Genomic DNA, 26427 nt, shown 5'->3' with positions numbered 1-26427 from the left:
TCGTTGAAAGACGTTCCATCAATCTTTGAGCAGCGTTGAACACAAGACGGAGACCTGGTTTACTACCATTAATAACCCCAAAGTGTTTTAAATAAAACGTTTTTGGGTAATCTTCAATATTTCACAATATTGAAATACAAAATAAATCCTCCTTCTAAAGTAAATATGTCATCCGTCCTATGCGTGAAACTTTCTAGAATACTTAGAGCACGTCTACCCTCATCCGATATAACAATTTTGGAGTATGATTTCACTCCAAACGTTTCTGTATTAAAACTTTTTCCATTATATTTCTCATATAATTCTCCATTCTCGGTTTGTCATAAAAACACGTTTACAAGTCATATTTGAAGAACTATTTCTGGGTCCATAAATGGTCCATCCTAATCTTGATTTAAATCCTATTAAACAGGCATTAGGAGACATAATTGGAGTAGCCAAGGTCAGAAATGTGTGTCTTAAACTTTTTCTGTGAGGTTTTGCGGCTCTACGTCAAATAATGTCGGCTGCATCGTAATTTCAACAGATAGACAGACGGAGGGTATGAAAATTACAAACCAATTCGTATACAAATTTAAAAGAAAACTTACGAAACAATTTATCCCGTTCAACGTGAAACACAATTTATCAATCAAAAAACTAAAATAATTTCTCTACAACTGTTCAATTTCTAATTTTCTACATTTATAATGCATCGTTATGTTATTCACTACTTCATGAATAAATGATAATTCTACAAATTAATATATGTACATTATGGGGTCTACGAAGAATTTTTAGGGATGTTACAATCGGAATGACAAAGTTAACATACCCTTCTATAAAAATTACAAAAAATTGGTGCACAAATTTAAATGAAAACTTACGAAACAATTTATCCCATTCAAATCGAAACACATTTTGGCAGTGAAAAAATTAAAATAATTTCACTATTTCACGAGTAAATGATAAGTCTAGAAATTAACAGCAATAATGTTTGCGGTGTATTTTAATTGTTCCTTCTTTTAAAATCATATTACTATTCGATTACAGGATCTGGTTTCATAGTGTTAACGACATTTTCTACGAATTTGTCGTATATTTGACAAACTGCATATAGATGGCTAATTTTTCCACTTTATGCTTTTTGGCCTCAGTTTTTACATTTTTAAATGTAAATGTTGACTATATCAAAGGGATAAGTATTGTTTCTTATCTGAAGCTACTATGTAGGGCCTATAAATTCTTCAACAATCTATTTACTCACAGTTTTGTGTTGATCAAATATTAAGAATCAACATTTGTCGTACACAAACTCATTAGTAATTCATAGCAAATGGACATATTTTGTTGTGTGATGTTTAGTATACATTTATTTAGTCAACTTTTATAATATGCGTATATTAAATGCCTTAATTTTCCGTTTATTAGATACAATACAGGGTTGCGCATATTCGACGGACCCATGACTCTTTGGGCCCATTCCAATCGACGAGGCTTGTCCGCAGGCAACTGTCTTTGCGTCATTTGAATTTTGTACGGGAACAAATACAAATCAATGCGAATAATACGTTGTAAAGTAGACCGAGCCATGTCCAACTGCTGAGAACGGCGTTTTTGGGATGTTCTTGCCAGTGTTCTCAACACTGGCTCGTACGGCAGCGATATTCTCGGCCGATCGCCTTGGTCGACTTTTATATGGCCTCTTCGGATTAGAAAGAGCCTTACCAGTCGAAAATTTTTCGTATAAACGCTTAATGGTGTTCTTAGAAGGCGCACTTCTCACATTTATTAATGTTTTAAAACCACGTTGAGTTTTCACAATTGACTTCTTCTGTTGAATGTAAATTTCAACTATTTCGCGTGGCGTGTAATGGTTCATGGTAAAAATCAGCTTGGACTGACGCTTCAAACGCTGTATGTCATTAAGCGATGTGACATCTCTGTCAAAAATTATGGCGTTGCCAGATGGGTCCGTGGAATATGGACAACCCTATATATTATTACAGTTTATTCTCAATGGTCATTCATGGAAAAATATGTTAAACTTAGAGGTGGATCGTTATGTTGATCCCGGCATTAACTTATCTGTTTGAAAAACGTTTCCGCATTGGGACAAAAGCCTTTTCATGAACCGAATTTTGTATCTAACGAAATTTATCGTCATTTCCCCCATAAAACACAGTAAGAAAATAAATTATTAAAGCAAAGAAATACTTTGATTTATTTTTGTTAAAATTATATCATAAATAAGAACTACGGGAATAATGCAATTTCATGTTTAAGTGTCTTTCTTTACTTGCAAAAACCTGGAGTGGAAATTACTTACAGTAGGGAATATTTTTAAATCCAAATATAGAATATCCACCTATTAAAATCAATTATCCATGTCAGTAGAGTATTATTTGAATTTGCAATAAGGTTGCACACAAATCAATGTAAAATATATCAACAGTTTGTACCAAGGGAAAAAATACACATGTGCCAAGTCATTGTCTGCCTTTGATTTTAGTCACGCTTACTTTTTCCGATTTTTCGGAATCTTTGGGGCGTCTTCGGCGAGTATGTATAGTATCCCTCCTCATAGAATGTGGTCTATTAACGCCATGCAGTTTAAAATAGAGACCACAAGCATTGCACACTATTTCCCCATGCACACTTCTTCTCCATATAGTTGTAGTTATCGTGCCGCAATTCGAACACGACATATCCTTGCTTGATCCATTCTTGTTGATGAATACTTTCGAACACTAGAAGTACATAAGAAAAAAGAATATGTTTATTATTACGTTCACTGATAATGAATAATATATATATATATATATATATATATATATATATATATATATATATATATATATATATATATATATATATATATATATATATATATATATATATATATATATATATATATATATATATATATATATGTATATATATATATATATATATATATAAAAGAAACTGGCAACTTGTCTAGCAAATTGTCGAAATAATATTAATATATTTAGTACCCATTACGACCTTACAATATGATATTTGAAAAAATTCCGTTTTATAATGCCGCTAAAATCATCAAAAAACCGAATATAGGTAGGTACTGTCATATGGCGGCTAAACAAAAACGTGGACATGTATGAGGAGCTTTCTATCAAGAGATGTAGTACTCCTAGGAAATTCAAATTCGACAAAAGAGCGACACAAATCATTAAAATAACGAACATATTATGGTATATTTATACGGGGACTAAACCAAAACTCAGACATTCATTAACATTTCTATGCAAGGACGTTTCTTACGTAATGGAAACACATTTTGCCAATTCACAACAAAAACATCGGGTTAAAATTTTGGCTAAAACACCCGAAATACCTTAACACTGTCGGTACAGTCATATGATGACCCATATAGCCCCATTTTATGACAAATGATATAACCTGACAATCCGAAATTTCTCTAGTCTCAGGCCACCTCCTCATAGCATCAAATTTTAGAATAAATTTAGATTTGTTCGAATTGGTCACCTTTGGCAAGAATTATGGCCTTCAAATGGCCAATGAAACCGTCACACGCTGCCCGAATGTTGTTCTGCGGTATATCGGCCCATTCCCGGCTAAGCGCTTGCTTGAGGTGATCGGCACTGCGAAGCGGGCTTCGATCAAGCCGCTTCTTTACTTCTCGAACCATTTCTGCTGATGTTGCTGTTCTCTTCCGTCCACTTCCTTAACGTCGGGCTACGTTACCAGTATTAAGGTAACGAGCGATGGTACGAGACACAAAATATTTATTCACATTTAAATGTTGGAGTGCTCTAACGATACCCACTTGTGGTTTTCCAGCCAAACATAAAGAAATCGCACTATCACGCTTGAATTCCATCACGAATTACTTTTTTTCTAAAAAGTTCTCACCAAAATGCTATTGTACGCTTGTAAACAATATAATGAGCTGTCACTGGAATAATGTCAGCTGTCGGAAAGGTGGCTTAGAAATGACAGCAATCTGAAGTTGGTTGCAGTTTTTTCATCTCACCCAGTACCTGCTGATCGAATAACTGAGATAAAACCAAATTTCCGAAGAGGTGAGCGAATTACAGGGCTAAGAGAATAATTTTACGCCCTATACGATCTCTCCATGCCGGGGCGGCACCAGAAGTTAAGAAGTTAAATGTCATGTGTTACATATGTATGTCATCAGTAGCGTAAAGTTAACAACTGAAGCTATAGAAGGACGCCCTGTATGAATCACTATACAGGCAGATGTTACTTTTGCCGCCAGTAACGAAGGCGCGTGGACGTTACTCCTCCACAGAAAAAGGGAGAGGCACCAACGCAACTTCATAGCACAACAAAAGCTTTACATGACTTTTTCACAGTTGTTCCACTCCACAGTTCACAGTTCACCACTCCATACTCTTTGAGCACGTTGGGTTGTCAACTACATGTATTGATATCGGTTGTTGGTGCCATTCAAAAATCAGATGTCAAATATTCCTAGAAACAGGGGGTTCCCAAAGGTGGGGTGATATCTACGAAACTGTTTGACATCTACCTTAAATTCTTTTCTAAACATTTATTCAATCCAATAGACATAGCTTTTAGTTTTAAGTTGACACATGGTCATATCTGTGAAAGGTAATGACAAACGTTATGTTCGGTCAGTCAGCAAGATTATTTTTAATGAGTGCAATTTTAAATAATTTATAACAGTTACTATGCTCATAACTAAACAAGTTAAAAAGCAGTAAGTTCGGCCGGGCCGAACTTTGAATACCCTCTACCATTTGGAACGAATTTGGAAATTTTCAAAAAATAAAATCTTTAAAACATTCTATAAAAATTTAAAAAATACCAAATATAGCCGTTATATTGGGGTTTATACAACGTGGGCCTACATAGGCATTGTTTGTCATAAGCCATTAACATATTCAAATTCGAAACTTGAAATAAAGGGTGAATAATGCAGCTGAAATCATCAATACATCGTATATAGGGAGGTACCGTTATATCAGAGCTGTGCGAAGACCTGGACGTGCATAGACAATTTTCTGTCACAGGCTGTAGCATCCATCACGAACTTCAAATACCACAAATCAAACAGTTTCGGTGGGTATTGTACCTAAAATCGTCAAAATACCGAATATAGGGAGGTACTGATATATGGGGCCTATACGAAGACCTGGACCTGCGCAGACAATTTTCTGTCACAGGCTGTAGTTCCCATAACGAACTCTAAATACGTAAGTTGAAACAATTCTGGTGAATAATGACGCTAAAATCATAAATTATTGGGAGGTACGGTTTATATGGGGCTAAACGAAGACGTGGACCTGCACAGACAATTTTCCGTCTTAGGGTGTAGTATCAATTTCGAACTTCAAATACCAAATTTGAAACAATTCCGGTGAATAATGTCGCTAAAATAATCAAAATACCGAATATAGGGAGGTACCGTTATATGGGGGCTATACGAAGATGTGGACCTGCACAGACAATTTTCTGTCTTTGGGTGTAGCATCCACTTCGAATCTCAAATACCAAATTTGAAACAATTGCGGTGAATAATGTCGCTAAAATCATCAAAATACCGAATATCGGGAGGTACCGTTATATGGGGGCTATACGAATACGTGAACTTGCACAGACAATTTTCCGTCTTAGGATGTAGTATTCATTTCGAACTTCAAATATCAAATTTGAAACAATTCCGGGGAATAATGTCGATAAAATCGTCAAAATACAGAATATCGGAAGGCACCGTTATATGGGGGCTATATGAAAACGTGGACCTACATGGCCCATTCACGAACTTAACCTGCCTACTGGAAAAATAAGCATGTGTGCAAAAATTTTAGCCATCTATCTCAATTCATTCGAAAGATAGCGTGATTACGACAGACGGGCATCGCTAAATTAGAATTAGAATTTTACGCTGATCAAGAATATATACACTTTGCTGGGTCTGACATGAGTATTTCGAGGAGTAACAAACGGAATGACAAAGTTAATATACCCTCCATAGTATAGTGGAGGGTATAAAAAGGCTGAACTGGTAGTGAAAATTAGCAACAATTTGGGATGGTCTCTTGGCAGACCATTTCGTAATTTTTTTATTACTATAATTGTAGACTTTGCATTTTTTTGTTTTTGAAGTCATGTTGGAATTATGAACAGTATCTAATTTTTGCACATCTTATTGTAGTTGTGAATTCGATCCTTAATCGACAAACAAATCTATAACGTGGTCTTCCATTTTCATATAGCAAAATGTCATGCAATTAAAACACAATAGTATTAACTGCAGACCATTTTCTTACTGGTTATTGTAAAATATGTATAGTTACATTTTAAACACTAACAGCCTGTTCCACGATGTCGAAAGAACACGTTCGCACAACTTTTACACGACAAACAGCTGATTTCCGTTCCACTAAAATCCATCAGAACGAAAATTTGCTCGAAAATCAAAGCGAACGAAAACGTAATCGTTTCAGTGTAATTTTGCGTTCCACTATCTTTTTTCTTTCGTACGCATGCGAACACAAATGTCAAAATCAGTCACTTGTGTGTTTGCTGTCGAATGATAAAAATTAAGGAAAATTGTTTTAACATAAACATTTCTTGATTGAAAATGGAAAGAAAAATGTAAGTAAAAATAATAAATGCAATTTAATCTGTGAACAACAAATATATATTTTTTTATTTTCTCAATTCCAGCACGAAAAAACTACACAGCTGCGGGCAATAGTTGAGTATATGGGGGAGAATCCTAAGTTCGCCAGAGGAGTGCCAATTTTTGGAAGCAGCAGGCAATCCCATGAAGACCACTGGAAGACACAAACCTAGAAAAAATCATTTTTTTATTATTTTAAAAATGTAAAAATACAATCATACTTACTGGTTGTTAGGTACTTCAAATAAATTCGAAGCATCTCTTAAATGCCTCCGTGGCACAATTTGAACCTCCTCCTCATCATCCATAAAAAATAGGGCTACAGAAATATTCATTTTTTTCTTTTTTAAGAACACAAATAATCTGAACACAATCACTAGAAATTTTATTTTGTTTGTTTATTTACAATTTGTTTGTTTACAACTGAACTGTCAGTTGAGACAGAGCCACTGCTGCTTTTTCGCGTTTATATTAGACATTTGGCGCTTTTTTTTGCCTTATTTCGCGATTAATTTTGCCAAAAAATATTTTGCAACACTGAATCACGTAAGGCTATGCGAAAGAAAGAACGAAAGTTAGTGGAACGCATTCTTATACGAAAGTGAGTGAGTAGCCTTCGTTCGCACAAATTTTCTTTCGAGATCGTGGAACAGGCTGTAAATCACTTAGGACGACAATATAAAAACTACACAGACGATCGTATGTGTACATATATAAGTTAAATAATTGCTTATGGCGAGTCGTAAGACGTTGTGCCTTTTGCAATAATAAATGAGTTGATATTGAATGAATTTTTATTTCCACAAGCCGTTGGGCGTTGTGCTCTTTATTCTTATCCAAATCGAACCAAAAGCTAGAAAAAAAGCAGTTGGCTACTTGCTAGAGTTGGATGTTGAAGTATCGGGTTGCAAGGATTTCATCGTATGATGTCTGCAATAAGTGATGACTTAGCACCAACACCATGCCGTCAACGCGTGTTTTACTTGACGATAACTTATTGATGGGAGACTCCTCGAGCTTCCTGAAACTGTCAATAACAACTTGAATCTCACGTTGTAGTCAGACTCTCTGACGTTTCTGGTAATATTTGAAAAGAGCGTAACAACTGATCAAGAAGGTTACAGTGTTTACTCCAGACATAATAGGTGAGTTCAAAAGTTTATTCTCCATTTCGCCAATGTACCGTAAATTATTCAAATTCAGTTTTTGTAAGTATGGCAAACTCGGAATTTCTTGATGACCTGTTATGTTGAGGAGCACGGCTGGTACTGTAGATTTTTTAACGTAATTTTTTTAAATTCCTGTAGGGTAAGTGTACCAGTAGTCGGCACTTTAAAGAATTTTCGATTTTTCAATCTTTTAACATTCTGAGTGAAATCTTTCAATTACAGTAAAATATAGTTGTTCAGATTCCAAATTTTGTTTACTTTTCGAAATAATAAACAAAAATTGAATTTGTTTTTAATTAACTGGCAAAATTTGCCATTTTACTAAAATAGTAGTTTTTTGCCAATAGTCGGTACCATTTTCCAATGCTCGGCATGTCTATTTGCCAGTAGTCGGCATATGGAATTTCAGTAAAAAAATATTATTTTGAAAATTTTTTTATTTCAATGCAACTAAATCACAGTTTAATCCAGAATTTGAAATTAATTTCGTTTTTAAATAATGTTTTATTTAATTATCATTCTAAAACAAATATAGGTGGAAAATCCAGAATAGTATGGTTACCTTCATCAACGTATGGATTTTCAATTAAAATAAAGATGAGATTAAAAAAAAAGAAAAAAAGTACCTTCTTATATTTGGAATTTGTGAATTGATATTTTTCCTTAAGAAAGCCAATATTTTTTTTTTTTTCAAAAAACGTCAAATAGCTGCTTAAACAACCTACTTAATTTAGAAAAGTTGGTAAAAAAGCACAAGTAAAAGCAACTGCCGACTCAAAACTATTTTTTTATTTGAGTAGTTTTTGGATTATTTTTTAATACTATTCTCAAGTTTTGGTGAAATTGGTGAAAAATGATATTTTTCTAGTAATCGGCACCCCCTGCCGACTACTGGAAAATCTCTTCTTTTTTGTTCCTAATGTCGGCATTAATTAATTTAACAGAAAATGTTTGATTTGTATGTTTATAAGTTATAAAATGATCTTTAGACTATTATTTACTATTATAAAAAATTTCTGATTCCAAAAGTATTAAATTTAATTTACTTAAATCGATTATTAAGTTGACGCCAACACAATTTTTTTCTTTACAAACAAGCACTATCGCACGAGTTGGAAGACACTCACTGACGAAAACCGTTATTCTCTCGTAATAAATTATCGGAGCTCATTGTTTTTTAACAGAAAGAGAGCAGAAAACACTACTGACGTTTTTTTTTTTGCAATTCTTTCATTATTTGGTCAATTCTATTCTTAGTTATTTAAGTTTAAATTTCAAAACTGCCGACTACTGGGACAAGACGTACTTAGGCGCACTTACCCTATATGGAGTTATTAATCGTTACCTCTTCATCAAACGTAATGAGAGTCGTGCCGTTCACTGGTTGTCCATTTATGATAACCATTTTATCATTAATTATGATAACGCAATCATCTATAACTGTTAACGTTTCGAGATGGCTAGTGCGAGTGGTGCACTGCGCGATCTCTTCAGAATGAAGTTGTTGCGCATAAGTTGTATTGTATTGTTCTCTACAGAATGTTGCCTAGGATACTTTACTATAAAATGTACAAAATTTTCGTTTAACACGACCATAATATTAGACACTTCAATAATATCTGTAATAGTGATATTTGTAGAGAGCTCATTGATTAATTTCTACAAATCATTGGAGTCTAAAATTGACGCGATAATTATTCCTAATTTTGAAAGAGTGATATATAACATTAGGTTTTCAAATTCCATGATAATAATTCCATTTCTTGATAGTAGTTTCTCATAAAAATATTCTGTGTTTGTCTGTTTTTTTTTTTCGTTATTTATCAAACTTTTTATTGTTTTAGTGTTAATGCTTATCTGCCTATGATGAATCTTTAGTGTTTTTATAACCGTCTTCATTTGTCGTATATACGAGTCCAATAGCTGTTTCATGTGTGATCTGGGAAAATAGATTCTCAGTCTCTTTTACTATCACTGAAAACGTTCCTCTCGAGGACGCTGATAAATTATTGGAAGAAGAAAATAATAACGATCTGGATAAGCTGTTAGTGGATGATGAAGAGACGGTAGATTCTATGAAAGATAATGAGTTGTTGGATGCTAAGAACAATGAAGATACGGTATTTACCGAAAGCGATGAAATCGATAATACAAAAGAAGAGTATAATTCTGAGAATAAAACTGGAACTCAAGATTCTAATGATATTAAGAAAAACAAAAGTAAACATTATGTTAATTACTTCAAATTGTCTTTATGGACCACCCTCCCTTTTATTAAGACTGTGGTCCCCAAGTCTGTTTCGACTGTTTCTAAGGTGTACAAATGCGTAAGTTTATTTCCTAACCGTTAATTTGACTTTACGAGGACATTGTACTCTACTTTGAAAAGTCTGTTTTGTCTTGTCTGCTTTAACCTTTGCAGCTGAATATTCTGGAGCATTGTATATTTCTACATTAAATCGATTATGTAAAATAGACTTGATTGTTTCAGAATTAATAGATGCTTCGTTGTCACAATATATTGTTTTTGTCCTCGGGTAATTGTTCATAAGCTGTAAAATGGCGGATTTGGCGTCTATAATTGTTCTGGAAGCGATTGATTGAACAATTGCGAATTTTGAATATTTATCAACGCAAGTGAGAAAGTATTTCTTGTCAGTTGAGAAGATGTCAATATGCATCTGTTCCCCAGTGTATGAAGGAATGGGAGTTTCTCCAAGAATTTGCCTCTTGGGGCGTCGATCATATCTAGCATTTCGACATATTTTACAGTTTGAAACCACCTCTTTCGCTATTGTCGTGATTTTTGTGAAAAATAGTCCTGTAGGATTTGTTTTACATTTTCCTGGGCGGCTCTATGTGCCCTATTGTCCTCTAAGACAGTAATTTATTTTTGTTCATTTTTATCAAAAATGTCAGTTACCATGCGGTCAGTGTAACGGAATGTAGTTGACGGGAATGTTTCCACTAATCTGTGTTGAATAAATGCCAGTATTTTTAAATCACAAAAAATTGCATTTACCACATCACTTTTAACTACATCAAATATTCTTTGAAAAAGAGTTTCTCTACCTGAGAAATACAAGAAATGTCGTGTTTTCTTACCAAACATAATGGTTGTTCTTACTGAATCACTTCCGCTTTCTTCTATTACTATTTGATTCCGAAAACAGTTTACTGGATTGTCTGTCTTTTCAATTGTGTAAGTGAGCGACAACTCGCTATGCACTGTAGCAATATCCGAATGTACGTCTTCTTCTAAGTCGTGAATATGTTGTCGGGACAAGGCACCGGCTACATAATTTTCTTTTCCAGGTTTGCAAAAGATTTTTGCATTGTGCTCGTCGATGAATGCTTTTCATCGTTTAATTTTGGCGTTTGAATTGCGATCCGAAATAGAGCAGTTCCCTTTCATTTGTAGCAACATTTAATGCTCTGTGTTTTAAAGCTCTCGAAATCATGGTTATTGGCTTTCCGTCTTGGGACAAGACTGCACCTAAACCAGCAGAGGAGACGTCCGTTGTTAAATCAAATGGTTTTTTGTAATCTGTTTACTGTAAAATCACATTCTCAGATGCAAGTATTTCTTTAACTTTTTCGAACGTTTGGAGTTGCCCCTCATTAGGATTTATTTTTATTCTTTTCGATTGAGAAGCACTAACTTTGCCGTTTTCGCATTTTAGAATATCGGTTAGTGGCATGGCAATAGACGCGAAATCTTTAATGAAGCATCCGTATAGCTTGCCAATCCCAGAACTGACCTTACATTAAGAAGTGTTTCAGGTTTTTCATACTTGAGGATGGATGTCTCTGGATTCATTTTTATACCATTTCTGGAAACTATAAAGCCAAGATATTCAACACTTTCTTGAAAAAATGTGATTTTTCCCGGGAATATCTCATATTGGCAGAATATAATTTGTCCAATACCCATTCAATATGTTTGACGTGATCTTCTTCTGTTTCAAAGAAAATGATGACATCGTTAACATAAACATAATATGATTTCCCAATTTGTTCCTTCAGGACATCATCAGTGGCCCTTTGGACAATACTGGGGGCATTCTTAAGGCCGGAGGGAAGTCTACAATATTCGTATTTCCGATCGAATTCTATTAATAGACAAGGCACGGTCGACGAAGGGGTTTTTGTTATAACAGACAAAACCAACTTACATGGTTATGCTACTTCGTTCAGGTTGAACGAAAGCATAACAAGTGGAGAAAGATGTAAATGTTTATAAGTGCGGTTGTAAGATTTAGAAGACTTTCCAAAAGAATTTTAGTTTTATTTAATTCTTTGGTTCCTCTTCTATTGAGCTTACGATCTCGTCACTTGGGTAAAAAATGTTTTTTGTCATAGAAGTTATTTTTAAACTAACTTCTGGGGAGAATATCCCAGACAAAAAACAAGGGAACTGAAGAAGATTGGTGGCTCTTTCCGAAACCTAGGTATTCCCTGCCTTACCCCCTGGTAAACATTACCATCGTTCTCCACTAATAAACAAACGTTGTTTTTATAAAAACAACAATAAAGGGATAAAGCCTGACCATTTTGCAACAACAAAAAAAGTCGTAAAAAATCTCGATTTACCAAGATTTGAGAGAATAACGGTTATTTCGGGTATTGGGTATTTGTCATCGATAGTGATCCCGTTTAATTTCCTGAAATCGGTCACTAATCGTTTTTTAGTGTTGCCATTTTCATCTTTTCCTTTTTTATCTACAACCCAACCGGGATTGTTTTAGGGTGATCTAGAAGGCCGTATGATGCCACTCTGCAGAAGATATTTAATTTCGTTGTTAACAAAGTCAGCTACACCTGTATTAGTGCGGTAGGCTCACCTTGCTATCATTGGAAGTAGTTGTAGTTGTAATAATATACAGACATGGGACCCTCAGCGGTCACTCAGAACCCCTGCGTTCACTTGTCTGTATTTGCATATGTATTAGAAATAGACAAGGGATCCACTGCGATCACTTAGAACCTCTGCGTTCACTTGTCTAGTAGAAACGGAAGCATAAACACACGGTAACACAAGGTAATTTTGTTGTCGAAAAGAAAGAACCAATAAAGCATAAATTATATTAAGAATTAATACTAATTTATCATTGTTTTATTTCTTTTCATATTTCTTTTTTTTGCACACCACTCGCGCGAATCACCATCATCTCTCACGTAAACATCACATACATCTATTATAATAACTCTGGGCCTTACCCCCACTCCCCTGAGTTAAACATTGGTCGTATCGAGCCGGATTCAAGCCAACATTTGCTGTCGTGGATGAAGAAGTCACTGGATTACTCTCATCATCACCAACATATTTGACTAAGAAACAGGTACATAAATTCAGATTTCTATTTGAAGAGTGCTACTCGCGTTTCTTAGTGCATATTAATTTGTTTAGTTTTAGTCGAATCGCAATTGCTTTACGCGCATGTAATTGCTACTCAAAATACAGTCTACATATCATTCGTTGTACTGATCATCCTACGTCGCGGTGATCATACATTTGCCTTTCGTTTGAAAACAAGTCAGTTGGTCGACTTATGTTAACACTTCTTGTGTTAATCAAGTGCATTCCCCTACAACAAGTAGGTTTGTTGTTGTAACAATAATAAGCTTTCGTTGTACTGATCATCCGTCGTCGCGTTGATCATACAAAAATATTTGGTGCTCCTGCTCCGCTTCGTTCATTATTTTTATTTCTAACCCTCGTTGTTGCTCTACTCCTTCGCCTTAGTTGAAAATTTGCATCACCACATTGGTACATCACCACAGCATACATGCACATTCTTTTATATTAGGTCGTTTGGTTTATTTGTTGTTCAATTTCTCACCAACCAAACGTTCGCTGTTGTTATCCCCCTTCACGTTTCAAAGGTTGAGCCCTTTATTGAGAATTGATTGTTTCTAATTAACAATAACAACACACTTGTAATAACAGTGCATCCACCTGTCGATTGGCTACTTTGTCGTCGTCGCCATTATTGTTGCTGCAATTCTTCGTTTGTTTCTTACCGTCGATCAATTCTCATTTGAGAATTTGCATTGCCAAAAATTGCAAGAAAAATACTTCATCATTCCACGCGCCCTTTTTAGCGTCGGTTTTGTATATACAGTAAAAGTAACAACACATTGTTTGTGTTTTATTCCTCTTTGTTCGATGTCCGTTTTTGGTTCGACACAGTGGTGTAAAACAGTAAAAATTGTGAATTTTTGTAATTTATTTTAGAATCTATTTTTTGATAATTTATTGAAATATTATTACGTGGTTGTAGGGTTTTTGGAATTTTTGGACAAATTCACCCTACATTCGGCATTCTTTGCAGAAACATTTAGCAACAAATATTAGTGAAAATTTATCGTTTTTTAGCTAGTTTTGCAAAATTTGTAAACATTATTTAACGTTTGCAACTGTACGTAGGGGTTTTGGAATTTTTGGACAAATTCACCCTACATTCGGCATTCATTGCACATATTGCAGCAAAATATATTCGTTGAAATATTCGCGCTGCAAACAAATATATACAATAATTGGATCCCACTGATCCGTGGCGACGTCACAGACGGCTATTGCAGCAAGACAACTTTTGATATAACTATAGTTATATCAAAAGTTTGTTTGAAGAGACTAGTCAAGACTTTAAAAATATTCAAAGTCGTTAGCATCCAAGCATGCTTGTACATAAAGTTCCGCCATTAACAAGTTAAATGAGCCTGTTTCTTATCCTCGGTCTAGTAATTTACTGGCCAACACTTATTGCCTAATTTGTCCTGATCAGAGTCATGTGCTTCGAATCTGCCCCCGGTTTATTTAACTTCCTTCGAGGACAAATTCTTAATTGTGAAAAAGAATAAAAGTTGCATAAATTGTGTTTCACGTGGTCATGTAGTTAAACATTGTCGCAGCACAAATAGTTACAAATCTTGCAAGCAAAGGCATCACAGCCTTCTTCACCGACCACAAATTAGTAGAGTTGTTTCAGACTCTTTATCCAAGCCATCTCTGGTATCTACTAATTTTACAAAAAGTCACTCTTCACCATCCTGCATGCCTTCCCAAGCACTCGGTTTGAAATCTATGAATATACCCCCGGCTTTTAGCGAACCGTCTTCATTTGTCGTATATACGAGTCCAATAGCTGTTTCATGTGTGATCTGGGAAAATAGATTCTCAGTCTCTTTTACTATCACTGAAAACGTTCCTCTCGAGGACGCTGATAAATTATTGGAAGAAGAAAATAATAACGATCTGGATAAGCTGTTAGTGGATGATGAAGAGACGGTAGATTCTATGAAAGATAATGAGTTGTTGGATGCTAAGAACAATGAAGATACGGTATTTACCGAAAGCGATGAAATCGATAATACAAAAGAAGAGTATAATTCTGAGAATAAAACTGGAACTCAAGATTCTAATGATATTAAGAAAAACAAAAGTAAACATTATGTTAATTACCTCAAATTGTCTTTATGGACCACCCTCCCTTTTATTAAGACTGTGGTCCCCAAGTCTGTTTCGACTGTTTCTAAGGTGTACAAATGCATAAGTTTATTTCCTAACCGTTAATTTGACTTTACGAGGACATTGTACTCTACTTTGAAAAGTCTGTTTTGTCTTGTCTGCTTTAACCTTTGCAGCTGAATATTCTGGAGCATTGTATATTTCTACATTAAATCGATTATGTAAAATAGACTTGATTGTTTCAGAATTAATAGATGCTTCGTTGTCACAATATATTGTTTTTGTCCTCGGGTAATTGTTCATAAGCTGTAAAATGGCGGATTTGGCGTCTATAATTGTTCTGGAAGCGATTGATTGAACAATTGCGAATTTTGAATATTTATCAACGCAAGTGAGAAAGTATTTCTTGTCAGTTGAGAAGATGTCAATATGCATCTGTTCCCCAGTGTATGAAGGAATGGGAGTTTCTCCAAGAATTTGCCTCTTGGGGCGTCGATCATATCTAGCATTTCGACATATTTTACAGTTTGAAACCACCTCTTTCGCTATTGTCGTGATTTTTGTGAAAAATAGTCCTGTAGGATTTGTTTTACATTTTCCTGGGCGGCTCTATGTGCCCTATTGTCCTCTAAGACAGTAATTTATTTTTGTTCATTTTTATCAAAAATGTCAGTTACCATGCGGTCAGTGTAACGGAATGTAGTTGACGGGAATGTTTCCACTAATCTGTGTTGAATAAATGCCAGTATTTTTAAATCACAAAAAATTGCATTTACCACATCACTTTTAACTACATCAAATATTCTTTGAAAAAGAGTTTCTCTACCTGAGAAATACAAGAAATGTCGTGTTTTCTTACCAAACATAATGGTTGTTCTTACTGAATCACTTCCGCTTTCTTCTATTACTATTTGATTCCGAAAACAGTTTACTGGATTGTCTGTCTTTTCAATTGTGTAAGTGAGCGACAACTCGCTATGCACTGTAGCAATATCCGAATGTACGTCTTCTTCTAAGTCGTGAATATGTTGTCGGGACAAGGCACCGGCTACATAATTTTCTTTTCCAGGTTTGCAAAAGATTTTTGCATTGTGCTCGTCGATGAATGCTTTTCATCGTTTAATTTTGGCGTTTGAATTGCGATCCGAAATAGAGCAGTTCCCTTTCATTTGTAGCAACATTTAATGCTCTGTGTTTTAAAGCTCTCGAAATCATGGTTATTGGCTTTCCGTCTTGGGACAAGACTGCACCTAAACCAGCAGAGGGGACGTCCGTTGTTAAATCAAATGGTTTTTTGTAATCTGTTTACTGTAAAATCACATTCTCAGATGCAAGTATTTCTTTAACTTTTTCGAACGTTTGGAGTTGCCCCTCATTAGGATTTATTTTTATTCTTTTCGATTGAGAAGCACTAACTTTGCCGTTTTCGCATTTTAGAATATCGGTTAGTGGCATGGCAATAGACGCGAAATCTTTAATGAAGCATCCGTATAGCTTGCCAATCCCAGAACTGACCTTACATTAAGAAGTGTTTCAGGTTTTTCATACTTGAGGATGGATGTCTCTGGATTCATTTTTATACCATTTCTGGAAACTATAAAGCCAAGATATTCAACACTTTCTTGAAAAAATGTGATTTTTCCCGGGAATATCTCATATTGGCAGAATATAATTTGTCCAATACCCATTCAATATGTTTGACGTGATCTTCTTCTGTTTCAAAGAAAATGATGACATCGTTAACATAAACATAATATGATTTCCCAATTTGTTCCTTCAGGACATCATCAGTGACCCTTTGGACAATACTGGGGGCATTCTTAAGGCCGGAGGGAAGTCTACAATATTCGTATTTCCGATCGAATTCTATTAATAGACAAGGCACGGTCGACGAAGGGGTTTTTGTTGTAACAGACAAAACCAACTTACATGGTTATGCTACTTCGTTCAGGTTGAACGAAAGCATAACAAGTGGAGAAAGATGTAAATGTTTATAAGTGCGGTTGTAAGATTTAGAAGACTTTCCAAAAGAATTTTAGTTTTATTTAATTCTTTGGTTCCTCTTCTATTGAGCTTACGATCTCGTCACTTGGGTAAAAAATGTTTTTTGTCATAGAAGTTATTTTTAAACTAACTTCTGGGGAGAATATCCCAGACAAAAAACAAGGGAACTGATGAAGATTGGTGGCTCTTTCCGAAACCTAGGTATTCCCTGCCTTACCCCCTGGTAAACATTACCATCGTTCTCCACTAATAAACAAACGTTGTTTTTATAAAAACAACAATAAAGGGATAAAGCCTGACCATTTTGCAACAACAAAAAAAGTCGTAAAAAATCTCGATTTACCAAGATTTGAGAGAATAACGGTTATTTCGGGTATTGGGTATTTGTCATCGATAGTGATCCCGTTTAATTTCCTGAAATCGGTCACTAATCGTTTTTTAGTGTTGCCATTTTCATCTTTTCCTTTTTTATCTACAACCCAACCGGGATTGTTTTAGGGTGATCTAGAAGGCCGTATGATGCCACTCTGCAGAAGATATTTAATTTCGTTGTTAACAAAGTCAGCTACACCTGTATTAGTGCGGTAGGCTCACCTTGCTATCATTGGAAGTAGTTGTAGTTGTAATAATATACAGACATGGGACCCTCAGCGGTCACTCAGAACCCCTGCGTTCACTTGTCTGTATTTGCATATGTATTAGAAATAGACAAGGGATCCACTGCGATCACTTAGAACCTCTGCGTTCACTTGTCTAGTAGAAACGGAAGCATAAACACACGGCCTCTGTCGCCACCCCCAATTACACAAGGTAATTTTGTTGTCGAAAAGAAAGAACCAATAAAGCATAAATTATATTAAGAATTAATACTAATTTATCATTGTTTTATTTCTTTTCATATTTCTTTTTTTGCACACCACTAGCGCGAATCACCATCATCTCTCACGTAAACATCACATACATCTATCATAATAACTCTGGGCCTTACCCCCACTCCCCTGAGTTAAACATTGGTCGTATCGAGCCGGATTCAAGCCAACATTTGCTGTCGTGGATGAAGAAGTCACTGGATTACTCTCATCATCACCAACATATTTGACTAAGAAACAGGTACATAAATTCAGATTTCTATTTGAAGAGTGCTACTCGCGTTTCTTAGTGCATATTAATTTGTTTAGTTTTAGTCGAATCGCAATTGCTTTAAGCGCATGTAATTGCTACTCAAAATACAGTCTACATATCATTCGTTGTACTGATCATCCTACGTCGCGGTGATCATACATTTGCCTTTCGTTTGAAAACAAGTCAGTTGGTCGACTTATGTTAACACTTCTTGTGTTAATCAAGTGCATTCCCCTACAACAAGTAGGTTTGTTGTTGTAACAATAATAAGCTTTCATTGTACTGATCATCCGTCGTCGCGTTGATCATACAAAAATATTTGGTGCTCCTGCTCCGCTTCGTTCATTATTTTTATTTCTAACCCTCGTTGTTGCTCTACTCCTTCGCCTTAGTTGAAAATTTGCACATTCTTTTATATTAGGTCGTTTGTTTTATTTGTTGTTCAATTTCTCACCTACCAAACGTTCGCTGTTGTTATCCCCCTTCACGTTTCAAAGGTTGAGCCCTTTATTGAGAATTGATTGTTTCTAATTAACAATAACAACACACTTGTAATAACAGTGCATCCACCTGTCGATTGGCTACTTTGTCGTCGTCGCCATTATTGTTGCTGCAATTCTTCGTTTGTTTCTTACCGTCGATCAATTCTCATTTGAGAATTTGCATTGCCAAAAATTGCAACAAAAATACTTCATCATTCCACGCGCCCTTTTTAGCGTCGGTTTTGTATATACAGTAAAAGTAACAACAAATTGTTTGTGTTTTATTCCTCTTTGTTCGATGTCCGTTGTTGGTTCGACACAGTGGTGTAAAACAGTAAAAATTGTGAATTTTTGTAATTTATTTTAGAATCTATTTTTTGATAATTTATTGAAATATTATTACGTGGTTGTAGGGTTTTTGGAATTTTTGGACAAATTCACCCTACATTCGGCATTCTTTGCAGAAACATTTAGCAATAAATATTAGTGAAAATTTATCGTTTTTTAGCTAGTTTTGCAAAATTTGTAAACATTATTTAACGTTTGCAACTGTACGTAGGGGTTTTGGAATTTTTGGACAAATTCACCCTACATTCGGCATTCATTGCACATATTGCAGCAAAATATATTCGTTGAAATATTCGCGCTGCAAACAAATATATACAATAATTGGATCCCACTGATCCGTGGCGACGTCACAGACGGCTATTGCAGCAAGACAACTTTTGATATAACTATAGTTATATCAAAAGTTTGTTTGAAGAGACTAGTCAAGACTTTAAAAATATTCAAAGTCGTTAGCATCCAAGCATGCTTGTACATAAAGTTCCGCCATTAACAAGTTAAATGAGCCTGTTTCTTATCCTCGGTCTAGTAATTTACTGCCCAACACTTATTGCCTAATTTGTCCTGATCAGAGTCATGTGCTTCGAATCTGCCCCCGGTTTATTTAACTTCCTTCGAGGACAAATTCTTGATTGTGAAAAAGAATAAAAGTTGCATAAATTGTGTTTCACGTGGTCATGTAGTTAAACATTGTCGCAGCACAAATAGTTACAAATCTTGCAAGCAAAGGCATCACAGCCTTCTTCACCGACCACAAATTAGTAGAGTTGTTTCAGACTCTTTATCCAAGCCATCTCTGGTATCTACTAATTTTACAAAAAGTCACTCTTCACCATCCTGCATGCCTTCCCAAGCACTCGGTTTGAAATCTAAGAATATACCCCCGGCTTTTAGCGAATCGAAAGTCGAGGTTTAAAGACCCCCCGGCTTTTACAAAGCTCAAAAGTCGAGGTTCAAAGTCCCCACCGGCTTTTACGAAGGTCAAAAGTCGAGGTCCAAAGTCCTCTAAAACGCACCCACCCTCTGCTGAAAATAATTCTAACAGCCAGTCTTCCAACACCATTCAGGAAAATGTGCTTCTGGGAACTGCAATAGTCAACATCGTTCATGTTGTAAATCTTTTACAACTCGAGCAATTGTAGACCCTTCTTCTAAGGCATCTTTTATAGGTAAGAAACTTAAAAATGAAACTTAACTTGTTCTTTGACAAACAAATCTACTTCGCCGAGAGAAGTCTGTTCTCTCATGGTGTCTCCCCCTAAAAACGCATCTAGAATTGTGGAAACAGAAGCGTTAGTGTTGCCTGAGGTCAAAGGAAAGTTGTTCTCGCCACCATCTTTTTGTAATTTAAAGACTCGAATTCCTAATCTTGATTTACCGGATTCTTTTGATAATAGCCCTATAGATTTGCTACTTGGCGCTGAATTGTATCCTAATATTCTAGAAGCTGAACCCCCAAAAATAGTTTTGGATTCTGTGCTGGTCCAAAAATCTATTTTCGGGTATATCCTCACCGGCTCAATACCTCCATCGACTGTAACATAATCTCGCTCCAAACATTGAAATCGACCAATTTAGAAAAAAATCGTATCATAACCGAAAGTTGCTGAAAATACGAATTAATTGCGCTAAACATTGAAATTGTAGACCGAATCTACCGGTAATTCGTCACGTCGCTATGATAAAATTCGAAAATCTGCAGCTATAGCTCACTTAGGAATCTGAATTTACGTTCCTTCCTAATTTATAATAACTTTATATAGATTGCTAGACTCGTAGTTCTAGCAAGGGGACCGGAATGTATAAGTTTGATACGTTTCACCACAACTTTCCAAACTCGTCAATCACGGATGCTGATTGGCACACTGGCATCTCCTCTACAACTCCCTTGGCGGATACCGTAGTGAGCGGATCGCCGCTGGGTATTGGTTGTTGTCGGTAGGCTCACCTTGCTCTCATTGGAAGTAGTTTTAGTTGTAACAATATACAGACATGGGACCCTCAGCGGTCACTCAGAACCTCTGCGTTCACTTGTCTGTATTTGCGTATGTATTAGAAATAGACAAGGGATCCACTGCGATCACTTAGAACCTCTGCGTTCACTTGTCTAGTAGAAACGGAAGCATAAACACACGGCCTCTGTTGCCACCCCCAATTACACAAGGTAATTTTGTTGTCGAAAAGAAAGAACCAATAAAGCATAAATTATATTAAGAATTAATACTAATTTATCTTTGTTTTATTTCTTGTCATATTTCTTTCTTTGCACACCACACCCGCGAGTCATCATCATCTCTCACATAAACATTACATACATACGAATAGTAGCTGCAACAGTCGTATTGTATGGGATTGATTCTTTGGGATTTGCAACAACGCCCAAAAATTTTCTTATAATTTCGTTAAATTTTCCTGCGATAGATTGGGGCACTTTTATTTCCTGCGATATATTGGGGCACTTTTATGTCCTCCACTTGAGTAAAATTTACATTTACACATTTAAAAAATTGGATCTTTTCGATGCCAGCTATAGTTTTCAGTTCCTTATTCTCAAAGTTCAATGTTGCACTTGTCTGTGTTAACAGATCAAGGCCAATGATACCGTCAAACGTTGAGAGTGAGAATTTATCTTTTATGTACGAAATTTGTTTTTCAAACTGTTCTCTTTCACGTTCAAGGCTGCCGAAATGCCGGTGTCAACAAGCGCGCGAATGCTTTCTGCGATCGTAACCATTATGTTATTATTGTCGGGCTTTCTGTCTACAGGAAATTAGCTTAATAAATTTGTTAAAAGTTCAACTTCCTGGTCTAAATTTTGATTATTCATTAACAATTAAACCCGAGCCGAATTACGTAAATGATCAATTTTTTCCACTCAATTAATCTCACAATTAATATTATTAAAATCTTACAATTAATATATCTTACTTTTTTAATACTATTCGCGTGTCCATTGGGGTCTTTTTTTTACTGTTGTTGTTGATGTGGTTGCTGCTGCTACTATTGTAGTGTTATCACAGCTGCTGTTGTTGTCACTGCTGCTGGTCTTGTCACTCCTGCTGGTGTTGTCACTGTTGTTGATGATGCTGATGTCGCTGCTAATCCTTCGCAGCCCAGACTATTTGGAAGCCTGGTGACTTATTATTTCAAGGTTCAATCAATGCCAGTTGGGCGCCAGGTAAATAATTGCTTATGACGAGTCGTAAGACGTTGTGCCTTTTGCAATGATAAATGAGTTGATATTGAATGAATTTTTATTTCCACAAGCCGTTCGCGGTGTGCTCTTTATTCTTATCCAAATCGAACTAAAACTAGAAATAATTTCAACTTAATTCTAAATATCCAAAATGCTGACTATGCGCTTGTGCGTTCCTTGACTGTTGGAGTTGGATATTGAAGTATCGGGTTGCAAGAATTTCATCGTATGATGTCTGCAATAAGTGATGACTTAGCACCAACACCATGCCGTCAACGGGTGTTTTACTTGACCATAACTTATTGATGGAGACTGTGTTAACTTATGTATATAATAATAAATAGTAAATTTTTCATGTTGTTTTTATATATGTTCAAAAGAACATAATTTTTCCACATAATATTTTAGTCTTTGTTATTTAAAAGTTTTGTTCTATGTCAGCATATAACTGTGAAAGGAGCTAGTTACGTACAACTAGTAGCACCATCCAAGAGCCAGAAACATCTGGAGAAGAAGCCAGTTCCTACATCTGGATCAACTGATAGTTAATCAGGCCAAGGCGGACACAGTATGGATCTACCTACAGTAATAGAGCAACAACAAGCAGCAATTGCCGAATTGAGGAAGGCGATTGCTAACGAGAAAAAGGCTCCACTGGAAAGAAGGACAACGGAGTTCTACGCCAAGAAGTTAAGGGAAATGGATGCACTCTGGGAGGATATCGACCGCAATGAAAAGAAGATACGAGCGTATCCTGCAGCAGAGTCACATCCCCATATCGTCAGTAACGAGTACCAAAACATTGGAGAAGAATATAGGACTGCAGTCGACAACATCGAGGCAGACATCAAAAGGGGCAAGGAACGAACGCCTCAAAAACCGCTTCCGGCAACAAGGGAGGGTGTACAAAAACAAACTAGCGAGTTTACTGCAACCAGCAGTGTGGCAGCATTAGTGAGACGTCAGAGAGCTCTAATGCAGTCCATTCAAACTTTAATAAGGGGCAGTTCAGGCCAAGCTGCTCCCTGTCAGACAGTGGCTGCAGTTGAAAAACTGTGGATACACGTGGAAGATATCCACTTCAAAATGTTCGAGGACTTTGATGACGCAACGTTGGTGGGGTACGATGCATCAGCATACGTTCTCTTAGAGGAAGAGACGTTAAGGTTCAAAGAAAAAATATCGACGCTAACACAGGTCGATCATTCGTCGTCTCAACAGAGATCAGGCGGGAACTTGGCAAATCAAGTTAATCTGTCAAAAATTACAATCCCTCAATTTAATGGGGATTACTCAAAGTGGCAAACGTTTGCTGACATTTTTGGGAAAATGATCAACGAGCAAGCCTTGCCACAAATCCAAAAAATGTGGTATCTCAAGGCCAACGTGACTGGGGAAGCCGAGAAACTCATAAGGCACCTCGAGTTGACCGAGGCGAATTACGACAATGCCTGGAAGACACTTCAAGACAGGTACAACAACAAGAGAGCTCAAGTGTCAACTATACTTGAGAGGATGCTAAACCTGCCCAACATGTCTGGCGATAGCAGATCAGTGAAGGACTTTCATGACAGTCTTCATGAATCGTTATTGGCATTGGAGGGTCTTGGAGTAAAGCCAAAAGAATGGGATCCACTCTTAATCCACACCCTAACAAAGAGGATGGACAAGACTACTCATGTGTTGTATGAACAGTCGATTGTGGATTCCAAAGAGCTCCAAACGATGGAGCATTTCATGAAATGTTTGAGGAGTCGCTTCGAATCATTAGAAGCTGTTAATGGTATTCAGAGAAGCAAACCGTCAGCAGCGATCCGTAGATGTCACATGTGCAAAGGTGACCACCCCCTATATTACTGCAAACAGTTTTTGGCAATGACAGTACCCGAAAGACAAAAATGGGTTGCTAGACACAAGATGTGTCTAAATTGCTTCAAGGATGACCATCAGGCAAAAATGTGTACAAGTGGGAAGTGCAGGAAGTGTCAACAAAAACACATTTGCATTTTTCATCGAGGCCACAAGTAGAGAACAAGTCAGCTGATTTGTCAGTTCAGCAGCCACCAACAGTAGCATCAGCGAATAAATCTCAATCATACGTACTCCTTGCAACCGCACGGTTTGCGATCAAGGCAAATAATGGAAGAAGCTATGAGTTTAAGGCGATCCTGGATTCCGGTTCACAGATTAATCTGGTGTCAGAGCGACTAGTGCAGAGGTTGGGTATCGAACCCATTCAAGCATCGCTCTGTATCGAAGGTGTTGGCGGAAGATCGAGAACCGTAAACCACAGGGTCAACGTGGAGCTTCAGTCAGCTTTCGTGTTACCGAATATAGTGCCACCGCAACCATGTACTGACATCGATATCACATCATGGCCTATTCCAGAAAACATAAAGCTGGCAGATCCCTATTTTTATCAAACGGCCAGGATTGATCTACTTGGAGCAGAGTTCTTCTTCAACCTGATTCTCTCACAAGAAATTCGAATGTCTAAGGAGCTTCCTATATTGAAGAACTCAAAACTAGGGTGGATTGCTAGTGGAAGAGTTCAGGCTGAATCAGCAACTGTGACATGCGCCGTCTTCAGATAACATGAACGTGCTTTAGAAGATTTATTAAAAAGTTCTGGGAACAAGACGATGTTTGTGAAGACCAGAAGTTGACAATAGCAGAAGAACAGTGTAAAAATCACTTCAACCAAAATACAACAGTGAATGAGAATGGTCGGTTTGTGGTGCGATTACCGTTTGCAGACTGCCCTGAGAAGATTTTCGAATCCTTGAATGTTGCAGCATCAAGATTTTTTGCATTGGAACGTCACTTATCTAAGGATGCAAGTCTTCACGAGCAGTATGCTAAATTTGTAAAGGAGTATGAGGATCTGGGACATATGACGAAAATACAATCAGAGGGATGTGCGTGGTAATCATAACTATATCCCGCATCATTGTGTCCTACGCCCGAATAGCAGCACAACAAGGCTGAGGGTTGTGTTCGATGCGTCTTGCAAATCATCATCTGGTTGGTCACTCAATGATATTTTGCATTCAGGTCCCATGGTTCAAGGAGATCTGTTTGGGATGCTGTTGCGATTTAGACTGCCGAGATTTGTCTTTACAACAGACATTGAAAAGATGTATAGACAAGTGCTAGTCGACAAAAGAGATCGCAAGTATCAGCTAATCCTATGGAGAAACACTCCAGACAAGGAACTCGAACACTACATGTTAAATACGCTAACATATGGTACAACGTGTGCTCCATATCTTGCTACAAAATGTCTAAAAGGCTAGCAGATACAAACATGCAAAAATATCCATTGGGGGCGCTGGTACTTCAAAAGAATTTCTACGTTGACGATTGCATGTGCGGGTCTGACAGTTTAACAACGGCAATTGAGATGCAGAAATAGGTTAATATGTTACTACAGGATGCTGGATTTAGACTACGAAAATGGTGTGCTAACCACTTGAAACTACTGCATGGAGTTCCTCCAGAAGATAGAGAAGTAGATCTAAATTTTGACAAGTCATCAACCAAGATTTTGGGATTAAAATGGATTCCTCCTGCAGACCTATTTTGTTTGAAGAGTGTTGTGAATGAATGCACAATCGTCACCAAGAGGAAGGTCACGTCTGAGTTGGCAAGATTGTTCGACCCCTTAGGAATTGCAGGTCCTGTGGTGTCAGCAGCGAAGATCTTTATTTAGCAACTGTGGGAGGATAAACTAGGCTGAGACGAGGAACTGCCAGCAGAAAGGGCAGCATGTTGGTTATCGTTCAGAGAAAGCCTGAAGATGTTAAATGATTTCAAGTTACCCAGACACATGTTTGATGGAGAGAAACCAACAAAAAATGAGATACATAATTTTGTGGACGCGTCTGAAAAGTCATATGGTGCTGTGGTGTATCTTCATGCTATGCTGCCCGACGGCAGGCATATAGTCAGACTCCTTTGTTCTAAATCAAAAATAGCACCAA

General features: G+C 36.6%; 1 protein-coding gene and 2 long non-coding RNA genes across 6 annotated transcripts in view; 1 reads left to right on the top strand and 2 right to left on the bottom strand.

Moving 5' to 3' along the window:
* Window positions 1–2172: 2172 nt before the first annotated feature.
* The window catches only part of LOC105262412 (putative transcription factor egl-18), a 489034-nt gene continuing 464779 nt past the window's right edge, over window positions 2173–26427 (bottom strand). For 2 of the 4 annotated variants that reach the window (XM_059129731.1, XM_059129748.1), the window contains exon 5: window positions 2173–2729. In XM_059129731.1, coding sequence (XP_058985714.1) covers window positions 2469–2729 — 261 coding nt within the window. In that variant the 3' untranslated portion in view covers window positions 2173–2468. The remainder of the gene's footprint in view (window positions 2730–26427) is intronic. The other 2 variants (XM_059129735.1, XM_059129745.1) reach the window with 2 other exon arrangements.
* Window positions 6278–6944, top strand: LOC131805968 (uncharacterized). Its single transcript, XR_009343919.1, has 2 exons — window positions 6278–6627; window positions 6700–6944. It is a non-coding gene; the product is annotated as an uncharacterized LOC131805968 (long non-coding RNA).
* LOC131805964 (uncharacterized) lies at window positions 6651–7311 on the bottom strand. Its single transcript, XR_009343915.1, has 2 exons — window positions 6881–7311; window positions 6651–6824 (listed from the first exon to the last, which is right to left on the bottom strand). It is a non-coding gene; the product is annotated as an uncharacterized LOC131805964 (long non-coding RNA).

The sequence above is a fragment of the Musca domestica genome, unplaced genomic scaffold, assembly GCF_030504385.1.
Source record: "Musca domestica strain aabys unplaced genomic scaffold, Musca_domestica.polishedcontigs.V.1.1 11, whole genome shotgun sequence".
NCBI lineage: Eukaryota > Metazoa > Arthropoda > Insecta > Diptera > Muscidae > Musca > Musca domestica.
This window is presented reverse-complemented; position numbering and strand designations above follow the sequence as displayed.